The 16651-nt window shown below is 47.6% G+C and overlaps 1 protein-coding gene across 7 annotated transcripts in view; it reads left to right on the top strand.

Annotated features, from left to right (window-relative positions):
• Positions 1-16651, top strand: part of LOC138825615 (myocardin-related transcription factor B-like) — a 170813-nt gene that overhangs the window by 141470 nt on the left and 12692 nt on the right. For all 7 annotated transcript variants that reach the window (XM_070020321.1, XM_070020320.1, XM_070020319.1 and 4 more), the window contains 3 exons: positions 12448-12585; positions 14347-14597; positions 16469-16595. In XM_070020321.1, the coding sequence (XP_069876422.1) occupies positions 12448-12585; positions 14347-14597; positions 16469-16595 (516 nt within the window). The remainder of the gene's footprint in view (positions 1-12447; positions 12586-14346; positions 14598-16468; positions 16596-16651) is intronic.

The raw sequence follows: 16651 nt of genomic DNA, 5'->3' as shown, positions 1-16651 counted from the left end.
TCTGTGTTTTCTTCCAGGAGTTTCATGGTTTGGGGTCCTAAGACCCCAAAGGTTTTTATATGGTGTTAGGAAGAGGGCCCACCCATTTTCCACATGTGGACAGCTAGTTCTCCCAGGACCATCTGTTGAAGGGACTGTTCTTGCCCCAGTGAAAGGCTGCGGCTCCCTGTTGAGAACCAGCTGACTATACAGACGCGAGGGCTAACTGTTCAGCTCCTTGTCCTGCTGACCTCTACATCTGTCTTAATGTCAGTACTGCACACAATGTGTGCAAACACCATCTTTCCTATTTTTTTCAAAACTATACTTAAGAGTACCAGAAAGATTCCATATGAATTTTAATATTTTGTTTGGGGGAAGATTGGCCCTTGTGACGCATACAGTTGAGTAGGTCTCAATATATACAGTTGTGTGATCATTGCCACTCTCTAAGTATACAACGTGAAAGAAATCACTGACCCATTAACAGATGCGACCCATTGTCCAGGCAACCACCAATCAGTTTTCTATCTTCAGTTTGCTCAGTGAACATGCTTATAAATAGAATTACACCTGTGGTCTCTCACACTTGGCTTCCTTCAGCTAGTACAATGTTTTGAAGAATCATCCATAATTTACCATCTGTATCAATATATCATTCTTTTAATAGCTGATTAGTAGTCCAGCCTATAGACTTGCCATATTCATGGACATTTTTTGTCAGTAGTGGGGCTTGAACTCTGGGCCTGGGCGCTGTCCCTCAGCTCTTCAGCTCAAGGCGAGCATTCTACCACATTGAGCCACAGCGCCACTTCTGGTTTTCTGGTGGTTAATTGGAGATAAGAGTCTCACGGCCTTTCCTGCACTGGCTAGCTTTGAACCACAATCCTCAGATCTCAGCCTCCTGAGTAGCTAGGATGACAGGCGTGAGCCACCGGTGCCCAGCAACATGGACTTTTGAATAATATTGCCATCATCATAGATAGGCAGGTCTTAAGTGGACATGTTTTTACTTTTCTTAACATTCCACCTATGATTAGAACTGCTGTATCACATAGTAATTCAACATCTATCTTTTTGATCTTAACATTTATAAATGCTTTTCATTATCAGCAGATACACTTGCCAAACACAAGGTGTACTCCTGTAATCCCAGCACTGAGAGGTCTGAGGATCAGTGTTCAAGGTCAGCCTAGGCTTTATAGGCAATACTGGGCCACCTAGGCCCTGTGGATAGACTGTCTTGAAAACACAAAGCAAATATATATCATTTCAGTTGAATTGAACTAATATACTGTATCTCAATTAACCAGTGCCTTGTTGAGGGTTATCTAGAACTGTTTTCCTCTTTTTCATTCTTGTCCATACAGTAAGACCACTATTGTATTCTCACATACTTGCTACAAGTATAGTTAGATAAGTAGATATCATTGGGTGCTTGTCTATTTCTTTGGATAAATGACCAGATACTGAGTCTGTTGGGCCTAAGGTGGGCACATGATTGTTTTTCCTGGAGTGTATTACAGATTTACCTATCCCTATCTTTCCATAAGTAACAATACTTTCAACCCTGGATAGTAGTTTTATGTTTGTCTCCTTTTGCAGTGCCAGGGATAGACCCCAGGACCTCACAAATGTCAAGGAGGTATTTTACTACTGAGCTAGACCCCAGCCTCGACCTTTAATGTTATAACTGGCATTTTAAATGGTTTCTGAAACCAAGTTATTTGTTTAGCAAATATTGAGCTCTTATTACCCTTAGATTATATTGGAACTGGAAATGTAGGACGTGCAAAAGAATCTTACATTATCGGTAATTACATTGGAAGTTCACATTTCCAATTTTTAATGGTATTCATGTGTCTGTAGGTTTGATAGGAATTCTAGTGTTGTATATTACTTGTTTTCATCTCCGTGAATCTTAATAGCCCTTGGTTATTTTATAATGAAAACTATTGGCAGTACTTATTGGGACTGCTCAAGTTCAGGAAAATGTTCTTGTTAAGCTTGTTGTCTTAGGATTTCTGAGTTGTTAAAGGACTTTTGACAGTTATCTGCTTTAATCCTTAGCATAGAGACAGCCTGTGTTTACATAAGCATGATAGACTGGAGACTATTTTCCTACATCATTGCTTTTCCCTCACAAACATCTGTTTGGCGGAAACTATGCCTTCAGCACTATTTCCTTCGCCTCATTCACACTGTGCTGTGAAGTACATTCATTTACTTCCTTCTTTCTCTGCCTCTAACAAGAATGTAAGCCTACTAGAGAGGGGAGACATTGACCCTTAGAGGTTAGACCTACTGTGTGTGCGCATCCAATATCCCATGCAGGCTCTGTGAGTGCAGACTGACAGACTCTTTGTAGAAGGTTCTGCTCGCTTCATCTGAGTAGGGCTCCTTCGAGGTGGTGTGAGCGCCAGCAGTTCACACCATCCTGTCCACGGTCATCAGCAAGCATGACCCTTCGGCTCTCTGGGCAGCTGGCCTGCAAACAGGATGAGGGATGGGGAGCCATGCCCCCCATCCTGCTGTGTTCTCATATTTGGTGCACCCTGATTTGAGCTTTAAAAATAGGGCCAAAAAGAATGTCAAGCATGCAAGCAAATAGCATTTTTAAAACCCAGTTCTACTTAGCGTTTGGGCTGTCCTCTGCTTCCACCCGAGCGCCTCAGGATGTGACGGCTATTAGCATGACCTAAGCATTTCACCACCTTGCCCATCTGCCTGCTAATAGCTTCATCACAATTCTGCCTGCGCGTGCGCAGATTATCTTCTTCTTTTCCCTGTATTGCTTGTGATAGTTAAGCTTTCTACTTAGATGAGCCTAAGTTAAAAGCAGCAGCCCCACCCAGCATACTGGCATTTAGAATCTTTGAAGGAAAACAGGAATGGTGGTGGTGTTAAAGAATGAATTTGGACTGGTAAGTGAGGCACAGCCTTTCTAACTAAATAACTCCGGTGTTGCCAGTCTATAGGCAACATGCAGACTGCTGAAAGTCTGTCCCACTTTAGAGGCTGCTAACAGGCCAGAGCCAAAGATGGAGCCCTGCCCCGTGCCTGCCGTCGTATCAGTAAGGAACCTGACAGCCACTTTTCTTGTGCTTTTATTCATGGAATTAAAGCACATCCAAGGAAAATGTGCCGGCTTGCTATCGGAGAAAGATGCATCTTCGGGAGGTTTGTAAATAATGGTGAGGATTCTGGTTTCTTCTGTTGTTGCTGTGCAGGTACTGGGGCTTCAATTCCAGGCCTTGAACTCTCAGCTTTTTGGGTCACAGCTGGCACCTTACCACTTGAGCCATCTCAAGTGTCAAATGTCTAGGTTTTTACTGATTAAAAAAATACAAGTCTCTCAGGTTAGCTCTGCCTAATAACCGTCAGTCCTCAGCATCCTGAGTAGACGGAGCACAGCTGGAATAGTTTTCAGTGGCAAACTATGGTTCAGTGCTGTCTCTGGGGTTTTTGTCACAAAGAATGGATAATTAGGCTTTCTTTATTTGGGTAGTTTTTGTACTTTATATAGAATTTGTCCAGACTTCTTAGTTGATGTGTATATTTACCTACTCTTTTTTTTTTTTTTTTTTTTTTTTTTTTGTCGGTCGTGGGGCTTGAACTCTGGGCCTGGGCGCTGTCCCTCAGCTCTTCAGCTCAAGGCGAGCGCTCTACCACTTGAGCTACAGCGCCACTTCAGGTTTTCTGGTGGTTTATTGGAGATAGGAGTCTCACGGTCTCTCCTGCCCGGGCTGGCTTTGAACCGCGATCCTCAGATCTCAGCCTCCTGAGTAGCTAGGATTACAGGCGTGAGCCACCAGCGCCCAGCTTACCTACTCTTATTTCCCTCAAGGAAAAGGACTTAACACATTGTTTATTAGATACCAAGATTTCCCTCAGGTTGTCCCAGTAACTTGCACCAAATACCTGGGTCCAGCACATCAGCAAGTAGTTACTGATTTAATGAATGAAATGGATATTTTTAGATCCAAACCCTACCCAAGACTTGGTTGACAACTAATGGGCTTTTAGGTGGTGATTGGGTCATGAGGTCCTGACATCATTAATGGATCAATTCATGGATGAGTTTGTAGGTGAATGGACTATTAGATCCTCTTCCCAGCTTCCCTGCCTGCCATTCCTGGGTGAGCAACAGTTCTCTCTTCCTCTTCTGTGTTCCCCCTCTCCCTCATGTCTCTCTCCTTCTCTGTCTTTCCTGATTTTATTTTCCTTTTCTTTTGCCAGTCCTGGGGCTTGAACTCAGGTCCTGGGCACTGTCCGTGAACTTCTTTTGCTCAAGGCTAGCACTCTACCTTGAGCCACAGTGTCACTTCCGGCTTTTTCTGTGTAGGTAGTACTGAGGAATGGAACCCAGGGCTTCATGCATGCCAGGCAAGCACTCTGCCACTGAGCCACCTTCCCAGCCCTGTCTTCCCTCCTCTCTTCCCTTGCTCTCCGCTGTGTCTTCTCTCCACTTTGTCCTCTGTGTGTCTGTCCTCTTTGCTCTCTCTCTCTCTCTTTCTCTCTGTTCCCTCTCCCTCCCCTTTCTTCCTTCCCTATCACTCCCCTCCTCTCTCCCTACTTTGTCCTTTCCGTGTGTCTATCCTCTCTCTTTCTCTTTTCCCTCGCTGCTTTTCTTTTCTCCCTGTCTTCCCTCACCATCTTCCTCCCCTTTCCTCTCTCCCTCCTCTCCACTTTGTCCTTTCTGTGTGCCTGACCCCTTCCTCTTCCCTCTCCCTCCCCTTTTCTGTCTCCTCTCTTCCCTCTTCCCCTCTCTCTTCTGTCTCCTCCCTCCTTTCTCTTTTCCTTCTCCTCTTCTCCCCCCAAAATGTCCTCTCTTCCTCTCCCATCTGTCCCTGTGTGTCTTCTCTTTCTTCTCCTTGCCCTTTCTTTTCCCTCTTCTCTCCTTTCCCTTTGTATCCTCTCTTCTCTCTGTATGTCTCTTTTCTGCTCACCTTTCTATGTGTCTCTCCTCCCTCTTTTCTTCCCTATCTCTCTCTCCCCTGTCTGTCTGTCCTCTCCCCTTTTTCCTTTGTCCCCCCCTTTCTCTGTTCCTTCTCTCCTCTCCCCCCTGAATGTCCTTTCTCTTCCATCTGTCCCTGTGTGTCTTCTCTTCTCCCGTCTCTCTGTATGTCTCTTTTCTTTTTTTTCTTTTTTTTTTTTTTTTTTGTCGGTCGTGGGGCTTGAACTCTGGGCCTGGGAGCTGTCCCTCAGCTCTTCAGCTCAAGGTGAGCGCTCTACCACTTGAGCTACAGCGCCACTTCCGGTTTTCTGGTGGTTTATTGGAGATTGGAGTCTCACAGTCTCTCTCCTGCCCAGGCTGGCTTTGAACCGCGATCCTCAGATCTCAGCCTCCTGAGTAGCTAGGATTACAGGGGTGAGCCACCAGCGCCTGGCTCTGTATGTCTCTTTTCTGCTCTTTCTTCTCTCCCATCACAGCGTGTGTTCACAGGCTTAGGGACCAAGGACTGATCATCTCTGAACCATAGGCCAAACCTTCCCTTACCTTAGCTGCTGTCACAGCGAGCGCGCCGTCCTGCGTCACCTGTTAACACCTTGGAGCCTATGAGCGGGCAGGTGGGCCCTCCTCAAGTAGGTTGTCTGTGTGTTTTGTCAGTCATGGAAAGCTAACACAAGGACATGTGCACAGATGTTTACAATACTGTCATTCTGGTTTGTAACTCCACATGTTTCCTAAAGGATTTGAAAGCAAAAATACGTAAAAATTGTATGTCATGTAGCCATGAATGTAGATGTATAATTTGTGGAGCCTATAAAGCAGTATATTGTATATGACTACAGTCGGTATTAGGACAAGATGTCATCCAAAAATTGTGGTATCTATACACAACGGAATATTATGCAGCCATTAGAAATGACAAAATAATGGCATTTGCAGGGAAATGGATGGAGCTAGAAGAAACATGTTGAGCCAGGTAAGCCAAGAGCAGAGAGACAAATGGTACATGGTCTCCCTGATAAGTGGATGCTAAATCCAAAATGTTAGGTGAGCCGGGCACTGGTGGCTCACGCCTGTAATCCTAGCTACTCAGGAGGCTGAGATCTGAGGATCGCGGTTCAAAGCCAGCCCGGGCAGGAGAGACCGTGAGACTCCTATCTCCAATAAACCACCAGAAAACTGGAAGTGGTGCTGTAGCTCAAGTGGTAGAGCGCTCGCCTTGAGCTGAAGAGCTGAAGGACAGTGCCCAGGCCCAGAGCTGAAGGACAGTGCCCAGGCCCAGAGTTCAAGCCCCACGACCGACAAAAAAAAAAAAAAAATGTTAGGTGATACGACAAAACTAACAGGACTTAAGAAACAAAGAACTCCCACTCATCTGGTCAAACCACTACTAAATACCCCCATGCTGCTGATCACATGTATGGTGTATATGTGTACACCATTATAAGTTATAGACTATGATAGACAATTTGCTCCAGGAAAGTTAGTATGAACTTGTGACTTTAAATGAGCATCATTATTCTACAATACTGTGAAATTTGGGAAATTATGTAATCACGTAATCACAATTAAAAAAAAAGAACCTTGGGGAAGGTAGGGAGGGAAGGGGGGAAAAAAAGACAAGATGTCACAAATGTAGGGTGTTAACTGTAATCTATGGATTATTTTAGGAAAATATCTACAGAATCTAAGCAAAAGAGAAAGAGGAGGGCATCAAACACAAATGGAAAGACACCCAAGTTCAGGGAGGGAATTGTACCTCGGGAGTCCTTACGACACAGGGCACTCGGTGGCTGCAGTACATCCCCTGTGATAAACCAGAAATCACAATGTTGATTGTCTTATCCTGACTTTGAGAATTATTTCAAAGCTACACTAATCAAAACAGTGTGGTACAGGCACAAATACAGACCAACAGAGCAGAGGGCCCAGAAATAAGCTCTTAACATGCATGGTGAAAGAATCTGACAAGGTACCAAATCATCTAATAAGGAAAAGACAGTCTTCCTCAACCAATGATGCTCAGCAGCTGTGCATCCACATGGGAGAGAATGAAGTGGGACTATTTCTGTAGCATCCTACATCAAAGTTAACTTCATGAACAAAGAGCTCCATGTAAGATCCAAAGCAATAAAATTCTTAGCAAGAAATCATTGCCAAATCAATGTTATGAAAATTTCCTTTGACTATGAGACCAAAGTAACAATGTTAAAAATAAAGTATTAAATTCAGAACTTCTGTGCAAAGCATATTATCAGCTGGGTGCTGGTGGCTCATGCCTGTAATCCTAGCTACTCAGGAGGCTGAATATCTGAGGATCGCAGTTCAAAGCCAGCCTGGGCAGGAAAGGCCGTGAGACTCTTATGTCCAATAAACCATTCAAAACCAGAAGTGGTTCTTTGACTCAAGTGGTAGAGCGCTAGTTTTGAGCTGAAGAGCTCAGGGCCACAGCACCCAGGCCCATGACTGGCCAAAAAAAAAAAAAAAGCATATTATCAACAGTCAAAAGTCAACCTATAGAATAGGATAAAATATTAGAAAGTCATGATAAAGGATTACTATACATTGGTCAATGGGCATATCACAAAACCTCCCAACATATAGCATACACCCATTGTACACATGATGACAAATAATGTTATAACGTATAATGTAACTGATCATTAAGGAACTACAAATCAAAACCAGAGGATGCCACCTTATGCCCATAGTTACTGTTGCTGTCCAAAGAGCAGAAAGTAACAAGTTTTGGCAAGGATGCTGAGCAAACTGGGGTTGTATGTGCAGCTAAGGAAGTCAAAGTAGCCCTGGAGACCGGTGCTGGCCTCTCCAGACATTTGAAATGGAATCCACCGTACGATCTAGCCGGTCTGCTTGTGTCCTCCATCTGAAAGAATGGGAAGCCCAAGTTAGGACAGACATGTGCCTACCTGTCTTGCAGAAGCAGCATTGACAGAGTCGGAGTGCAGGGAGCTAGTATCCATTGACAGTGGGCAAACCCAGTGCACAGAACGCCAGCAGTGGCTCTCACAGTCAGAACGGAAGACAGTTCCACCAGGCGCAGTGCATAGGTGACTCTCCACCATTATACCGAAAGAAACAGCCCAGCCCCCATAGCTACTCTGTCCTTCCACTCCAGGGACCCGTAAACTGTCCCTAGGATTAGAGAATGATGGGGTCATGAAAAAAGCTGGCGGTGACAGGAATGAAGAGTGTAAACCTACAGTGATCACCTACAGTGATCAAAAATGGTAAATTTTATGTACGTATTACTGCAGATTTTAATGATGCACCTTTCAAAGCCATGATTTATGCAAATCTGCACTACTAATCAGTGATGCATGTAAATCAGCTAAATGTCCACTAGATTTTACACCAGTAAATCAAATGGCTTTTTATATTGTTCTAAAGGTAAAATGGTTAAACTGAAAATTATAAATTAGAACAATCAGGGCTAGACAAATCTAGAGTTTTACATTAGACACATCTTTCAAACATACAAAACATGTTTTCAGTTTACATTGAACTTATTCATTGTTCATTTTGTCTAGGGATTCATATATAGAAACATTAATGACTAGCTACATTTGAATTTGTTTGCATGTAGACATCTTAATCAAAACTCTTATTACATCCTAAAGTGAAAACAGACTTACTGCAGATTTAAAAGCTACAGTATACAAAAACTTCTTTTGTTTAGTTTTTTTTTCCCCCAGTATCTAGTTTCTGTCCCCAATATTGCATAAAGAAAATTGTAATTGAAGAAAGCACTTCCACCAGGCATTGCTACTCGGGGGGCTGAGATCTGAGGATCATGGTTCAAAGCCAGCCTAGGCCAAAAAAGTCCCCAAAAGACTCTTATCTCCAATTAACACCAGAAAACCAGAAGTGGTGCTATGGCTCAAGTGGTAGAGTACTAGCCTTGAGCAAAAGGGTTCAGGGACAGCATCCAGGCCCAGAGTTCAAGCCCCATGACCAACAAAAAGAAGAAGGAAGGAAGAATGCAATCATGCACGCACTTTGCCAGAGAGCGATGTTGCTCCTTGTTGAGTGGCTGTTCTGTAGGAGAATGAGCACAGAGCCTGCTCATTTGCTCCAGCTTTAACTGTTCCATGGTGCAGAACTCCGTGGCAATCTCCAGTAAGAGAACCGCTGGTCTAAGCACTTTTCTGATGTGTCCTCTTACGGTGCTAACATGACAATGAGAGAAAGGGCCTCCTGCCACCTGTGACCTAAGAAGGAATCATGAGTAGTCATGCAACAAGAAGAGGAAAGTCAGCAACTTGCCTGCCTGTTTCTCTATGGAAACATTTCCCCAGCATTTTGAAAGTCAATTTTTATAGTATCAAACTTAAGCTTGCCTAGTATTCTTTTTAAGATTTTAACACATTGCTCAATTTACTGTGAGCCATGGTATCCTCTGTAGCCTGGATATTCTTAATCTTTTAAGTTCTTCTGGTAATGTAAGCCGATAGGAAGGAAACAGAGACACGGCCTAAATGAGGTCTCAGGTCGTTGTGTTTGGGGACTGCAGTTCTTGTAGCTGAGCTCAGAGCCTCCAGCTCGCCACACACATGCTCCACCATTGAGCAAGGCCTCCCACCCGTTTTTATGTTGGTTGTTTCAAGGTAGGGTCTTCCTTTTTGCTCAGGCTAGCCTGGACTGTGAGCCTCCTACGTGTGCTCCTCTCCCCCCTCCCCCATCTTTGGGGAAGGGCAGGCTCAAGAGCCACGATGCCAGCCCGCAGATAACAGGCACACACCCAGCTGCTGACTGAGATGGCTCTCACTACCTCCCAAGTTGCTACAATTAACAGGCTTGATCCACCAGGATGGCCTATTTCTTTTAAGGCACACTAAAAAGACTAATAAACTGGGAACCACTGACACCTCTAATCCTAGTTGCTTGGGAGCCTGGGGGGAGAAGGATCATAGTTTGATGCCAGACCAGGCAGAACTACTTATAAGACCCCTTCTTAACAAAGAACCAGACTCTTCAGTATGGTGCCTGCTATCCTAGATACTGGGGGTCGGGCACAGCCCTGCTCAAAGCGACACTTCGGTAAATAACAAGTAAAAAGCCTTACAAAATATAACAAAGTGCTATTGTCCTAGGTACTTGGGAGACAGATAGAATGACTGAGGTTCAAGCAAAAGTTTGTGAGACCCTGAGCTCAATCAGTAGCTGGGTACTGTAGTACATAAACGTCACCCCAGATATGTGGGAAGCATAAGTAGGAGGCTCAAGGTTCAGACCAGCCTGAGGAATGAACACAAGGCCCTATTCAAAAGCAAAAAGGGGTGGGGGTATGGCTCAAGCAGTAGAGCAAGACAAAAAGCCAGTACTACCAAAAAAAGGGGTGTGTGTACTAACAATGTGAAGAAGAGTTTAAACACTTCTCTCTTTACTAGCAATTATCTTTGCAATAAGAGTGGCTAACCACCACTATTTCAGTTCAGTTATTCTTGTGCTTTTCTGAAATTCCAAAGGAGTTCATGAGAACAGTGATTGCGACTAAGGATGATTTTGGCACAGCCTAGAAATGAGGCAAAACATTTGCACAGCTATTATAGTGGATTCTGCATCCGTGCTTCTGGATGCTTTTTCAGATTTTTAACCCTGCTCACACTGTCATACCAGGTAGTTGGTGAGGGCTGGACAGGTCAGATGCTCCCCGGCTCACAATGTATCTGGAGTAGATACATGCATATATAATTCATAATTCAAACATTCCATTCTACCTCAGATAGTTACGGAATAGCCCAGGAAATGTTTTTTGCCCTCTGTGATAACTTACCCAGAGATAAGTACCCTTGTTCGCAAAAAGGATGCAAGGATTCAGGACAGCCACATCCTCTGCGTGAAGTGTGAGGTGAACTGGTCTGAGATTCAGGAAGGGGCCAGGGCTTCCAGGGATGTTGGGGCCATCGCCGGGGTGAGTCGTTTCCCTTCATTTCTGCTTGAATCATGGAGTGCCACCATCTTTCTGAAGGGTTTCGTATCGTTAGCCATGACTTCCAAGCTGACATCCATGAAGAAAGCTGAGCTGGCACACACAGTTGCACGCTCACACAGCTCCAGCCGGGCTGGGGAATGTGACCTAGCTGAGCAAAGCCACAAGGAATGTCCATTCATCCATTAAACAAATGTTTGTTAAGTAACTAGATGCGCTGTGCTTCATATTTCTTGCTGCTAATAGCCCTCTGGGTTTTGGGGTCATTTAAGGAGGGAAAATATGATTTGCTATTTTAAAACACAAGTACTTCTAGAGAACTGACTTTGATTGTTAGTGTCACAAGTCTGAACTGTGTGGGGAATGAAAGCAAAGAAAATCAAGACACTGTTCCTTAAGATAAAGCTGGCATTAAGCCTACCACATCCCTCCCACTGACTGCTGACATAGTGCTATTTCCAGAAGATGGACACTTAAAATCTGAAAGCAGATTGCTCGTAGAGTGAGAAAACCACGTGGTGCCAATGACTCACGCCTGTCATCCTAGCTGTTCAGGAGGCCGAGATCTGAGGATCAGGATTCAAAGCCAGCCCGGGCAGGAAAAGTCCATGAGACTCTTATCTCCAATAAATCACCAGAAAACCACAAGTGGAGCTGTGGCTCAAAGTGGTAGAGCACTCGCCTTGAGCAAAAAGAACTCAGGGACAGCACTCAAGCCCCTGAGTTAAAGCCCCACAGCCAACAACAACAACAAAAGGTGAAGAAAGCCCAGCAAAGCCTTTCCTCGCTTCCTCTGCTCACCTCAACTCCCTCCACTGAGCACCAGCAGCTGTGATGGAGAGAACAGGACAGCCCTTCTCCGTAGGCAAGGTGGCTAGAGGGAGACTGGCCCGTCCCAGCACAGCGCGCCCCTCAGCCACTCTCCTACCGTGGGAAATGGAGATGTGGCCAACTATTGCTGGTCGGGTTGGGGATGCAGTAGGTGGAGGGGGTGGGGGCTGTACCGTAGCCTCCAGCCAGCCCGAAAACCATACAAATGCCATATATTGCTCTGATCATGAATCTTGATTTTTTTTTTTTTTCTGCCAAAAAGTGGTAAGCTCTGAGCATAATTCTGAGAACATACAACAGTCAGGCTGGCCTTACCTAGAGTTGCTCGTTGATATGGGACAAAGCCTAAATAATTGATCCCTCCAAGGTAAGGCATGATGCTCCACCACCTGAGTCTCGGACACAATGCATTTTTCCTTCATTTCTTCTATAGTGGATTTTTTTTTTCTGGTTGTGGGGCTTGAACTTGAGGCCCTGAGCTCTTTTGCTCAAGGTTAGTCTGTACCCCTTTGAGCTACAGCTCCACTTACGGTTTTTGAGTCGTTATTTGAAGACAAGAGTCTTACGCACTTACTGAGTGGGCTGGCTTCTAACCATGATCCTCAGATCTCAGCCTCCTGAGTAGCTGGGGTTACAGGTGTGAGCCACTGGTGCCCAGCTAGACTTTTAATGAGGTAATTTCTTGTCATTCATTCCAGTTTCCTTGTTCCTTTTCTGCCTTTTTCACCAGTTTACTTCAGTGACCCCAACAGTTCCTGAATTCTTGAAAACACCTCCCCCTACGGACCAGCCTCCCACCCGGTCCACAGCTCCCGTCCTTCCCACAAACACTGTGTCCTCCGCAAAGCCTGGCCCTGCCCTGGTGAAGGTGGGTACCGGGTGCACACACGGCGGGGTGGGGCACCCATCTGCATGCCCAGTGTCCCCCCAAGTCTCGCTAGACCTGTCCATATGCAACATGTTCTGCAGACTGGGGCCAGGCCTCCAGTCCTCCCACCAGCGCCTCCTAGAGAAGCTTCCGATTTGGGTCCCGTCCCTACATTTCACTTGGGCAGTTAGAAAAAAATCTCAGGGAAAAAGAACATTCTTAAAGTTCTTAAAATGATATTTAGAATCTCTCACTGAAGTGTATGGGCGGGCTGGTAACGCTATGATCATTTCAAAGTGGAACTCGAAAGGGCATGAGAGACTTAGCTGCCCTCTTGCTGCCATTCAGGAGCTGGACGGGGCCAGGGCCGCTCTGCCCGCCCCACAGCCAGCAGCACGGGAGCGCCGCCCACAAGAGCTGCCGCCTGCTCTCTCCCCCACGGGCCGCTGGACAGCACGTTCTGTGTGTCACCAACTCCCATTGCTCAGCACTGGGGCCAGAAATCCCAGCGAGGGGCAAGTGGGCGCTCCCTGCCCATCAGCTCGTACCTGGGCTTCTCCATACGCACATCCTCGTGATGTCAGGGCTAGTGGCAGCTCGTTTTCGTCTGCTGACATAAGAATGTGACATTCAAGCTGGTTGCCTGTGGCTCACGCCTGTCATCCCAGCTGCTTGAGAGGCTGAGATCTGAGGATCGCGGTTCAAAGCCAGTCCAGGCAGAGAAGTCCCCATGAGACTCATCTCCAATTAACCACTCAAAAACTAGAAGTGGCCTTGTGGTTCAAGTGGTAGAGTGCTAACCTTGAGCACAAAGAAGCCCAGGGACAGTGCCCAGGCCCTGAGTTCAAGCCCCAAATTGACCCCCTCCCCAAAAAAGTGACACTCAGGACTTGGTTAGGGAAGCCGAGGATAACACAACACCACAAGGCTGAGTTGGGAGGAGATAGAGGACATGTCCACGTCAGCCCTGGTGAGCCAGTGCTGGCTCCAGTGCCCCGGCCATGTCCACCCGCTGCATCACACAGCCATGACATGCTGCAGAAGCGTCCTTTGAGCACCGAGCGGTCACCACATGCAAAGGCCGGGAGACAGGGTCAGCACACGCTGGCCCGGAGCATGCCCACAGAGACTCGCCAGGGACCACTCCAGGTATAGACGGGCAAGCGCTCCCTTCTCTTCCTTCTGGTTTTTTGTTTTGTTTTGTTTTTTTGTGGGGCCTGAACTCTGGGCCTGGGCGCTGTCCCTCAGCTCTTCAGATCAAGGCTAGCGCTCTACCACTTGAGCCACAGCGCCACTTCCGGCTTTTTTTTTTTTTTGCTTATGTGGTGCTGAGGAATCGAACCCAGGACCTCAGGCATGCAAGGCAAGCGCTCTACCACTGAGCCACCTTCCCAGCCCCCATCTATTTTTAAACACTGCAGTGAACTAGTCTTGTCCTTCCCCTTTGCACATTTAGTGTGCATGTGTGTGTCTTTCACTATGAAGTGACAGGTAAACCCTGAGCACTGTGTCCACACAGGGCCGCAGTAAGGGCTCATCCAGCTTAAAGGGCGAATGCCGCACTAATCCCAAGAACAGTACCGCGGGAGAGGCTGTGTGGTCTAAGCCAGAATGGCCTGTTTCCCTGGCTCTTGCCATGTAATGGCTACACTAGTTCCTAGGTGCACTGCTTTTTCACTTAGTCACTGAGGTTCCCACTACCATCAACTGCAAGGGTAAAGCTGTGAAAAACGATCTTGTCTTTCTCCCTCCAAAAAACAGCAAAGCCATCCCAAGAATCCGAATGATAAACACCGCAGCAAAAAGTGCAAAGATCCCAAGCCACGGGTAAAGAAGTTAAAGTACCACCAGTACATTCCTCCAGACCAGAAGGGGGAGAAGAATGCACCCCAGATGGACTCCAACTACGCCCGGCTGCTCCAGCAGCAGCAGCTCTTCCTGCAGCTGCAGATCCTCAGCCAGCAGCAACAGCAGCACTACAGCTACCAGGCCATCCTGCCTGCGCCCATCAAGTACGGCGTGGGCAGTGGGCGGGGCTCTGGGGTCAGGAGGACCCGAGGTCTGGAGGTTGGGTGTGGTCCTGTGTTCAAGCTCCACGGTTGCTCACACTTTGCTGTCCAAGCTCAGAGTATAGCACTGGAAGTCACAGTGAGGGTGGCTTTGTAAGTTAGAGATGCCCTTTCACAATTAGTCATGCGGGAGAGATTTGCCTGTTGAAAAGAAGTGGGCACAAGAGTGGGAATGGTCTAAGAAAGCAAGTCGTGGGGCTTGAACTCGGCCTGGGCACTGTCCCCCAGCTCCTCAGCTTAAGGTGAGTGCTCTACCACTTGAGCCACAGCGCCACTTCTGGTTTTCTAGTGGTTTCATGGCCTTTCCTGCCTGGGTTGGCTTTGAACCACAATCCTCAGATCTCAGCCTCCTCAGTAGCTAGGATGACAGACGTGAGCTACCAGCGCCCGGTGAAAGCAAATGCTTCTGTGGGAATGGCTCAGGACGCACCTGGAAGGGCTGGGGCATGATGCGAGTGCTGGTGGAGAGGGTGCCCAGGTGCCAGGTGGTGGCAAAGCAAAGGAGGGAGATGTTAGCACAGTCCCATCTCAACAGCAAAAGGCCGGGCTTGGTGGTTCACACCTGTCTTCCCAGCCATGTAGGACACAAAGGAGGAGGATTGCAGTCCGGGTCCACCTGGGCAACATAGCGAGAACCTGTCTGAAAAATGATTAAAGCATAAAAGACTGGGGCATGGCTCACGTGGTAGAGCAGCTACCTAGCAAGTACGGGGTCCCAAGTTCAAACCCCAGTACCACATTATTTATCCTTACCCGAATTCCCTCACAAAGCCTGGAGCCCGATAGTACCCGTGCCAGTGGATTTGCCCACCTTGTGTAGTCCTTCTGTTTGTGGGAGGAGTAAGAGAGGGCTTCCTCCCATCTGCCTCGGCCAGCGTGGACGCCACGGAAGGTCGGGAAAGCACGGCAGCCTGCGCGCACCCCTCAGCTCCTTCCTCTCTGTTTCTCTGGCTTTGAGTGAAGAGACTCATTCAGCCTTTAACAGAACCAAGTTAAACACCGCATCATAGTCACAAGTACTTTAAACCAAGTACTTTTCAACTGGAGGGTGTCTGCATAGAATAATTGAGGTGTGCGTCCTCCGGGCAGTGGCTGAGGCGGCGCGCCAGGGCCGCGGAGGCCGTGCGCCCGCTGCTCAGACCCAGGGAGAGCAGAGCAGGGCAGGGCAGGGCAGGAGCAGAAAGCAAGTGTCTGAAGGCTCCTTAGGAGACAGTGAGGCTGCGCAGCACAGATTTCTCACTAACCTGAGGAGAGGGAAACAAAGATAAGCATTTGACATTTTATCCAAACCTCTAGAAAGTGTGCCATCGTTGGAGCACCCCCTCCCTCCACGGCATGGCAGTGCCCACCCTGCTAGCTCCAGGGCTGTGTGGAGGGAGCTCTGGTTCCGGTTCCGTTCTGTCCCCTGCTTGGCTGCTCTCCATCAGCACCATGCCGGCGCGGAACCTGGAGCACAGCGCGAGCTGGTAGCGCACAGGCCGCCCTTCCAGCCCTCTGCCCTTCCAGCCCAGCTGCCCTTCCAGCCCTCTGCCCTTCCAGCCCTCTGCCCTTCCAACCCAGCTGCCCTTCCAGCCCTCTGCCCTTCCAGCCCTCTGCCCTTCCAGCCCTCTGCCCTTCCAGCCCTCTGCCCTTCCAGCCCAGCTGCCCTCGGTGAGGCACCCCGGCACAAACAAGCTCACAAAGCCTGCCGCGGTGCTGTTGAGATCTAGTTGACACTGTCGACTCTCCCGATCGGTGACCAGGCCCCGGTCTCTTCCCAAGCTAACAAACCCTGAGGAGAAACTGTCTAATTATGAACTTGGTTTCTTTTGAAGAAATGATAAAAACAGCAACAGTGGGACTCCGACTTTGAGCAGCACCACGCCCAGCACCCCCCGACAGAGCCCCGCCGCGCCCGGCAGGAAGCCGGGGCCTCTGCCTTCCAGTCTGGATGACCTCAAGGTGATTCCACACGGAGCCCACTCGAAGCACCTAGGCCAGCCCGCCAGACGCGGGGC

The sequence above is a fragment of the Dipodomys merriami genome, unplaced genomic scaffold, assembly GCF_024711535.1.
Source record: "Dipodomys merriami isolate MVZ:Mamm:240054 unplaced genomic scaffold, mDipMer1.0.p SCAF_138, whole genome shotgun sequence".
In the NCBI taxonomy this organism is placed as follows: Eukaryota; Metazoa; Chordata; class Mammalia; order Rodentia; family Heteromyidae; genus Dipodomys; species Dipodomys merriami.
This window is presented reverse-complemented; position numbering and strand designations above follow the sequence as displayed.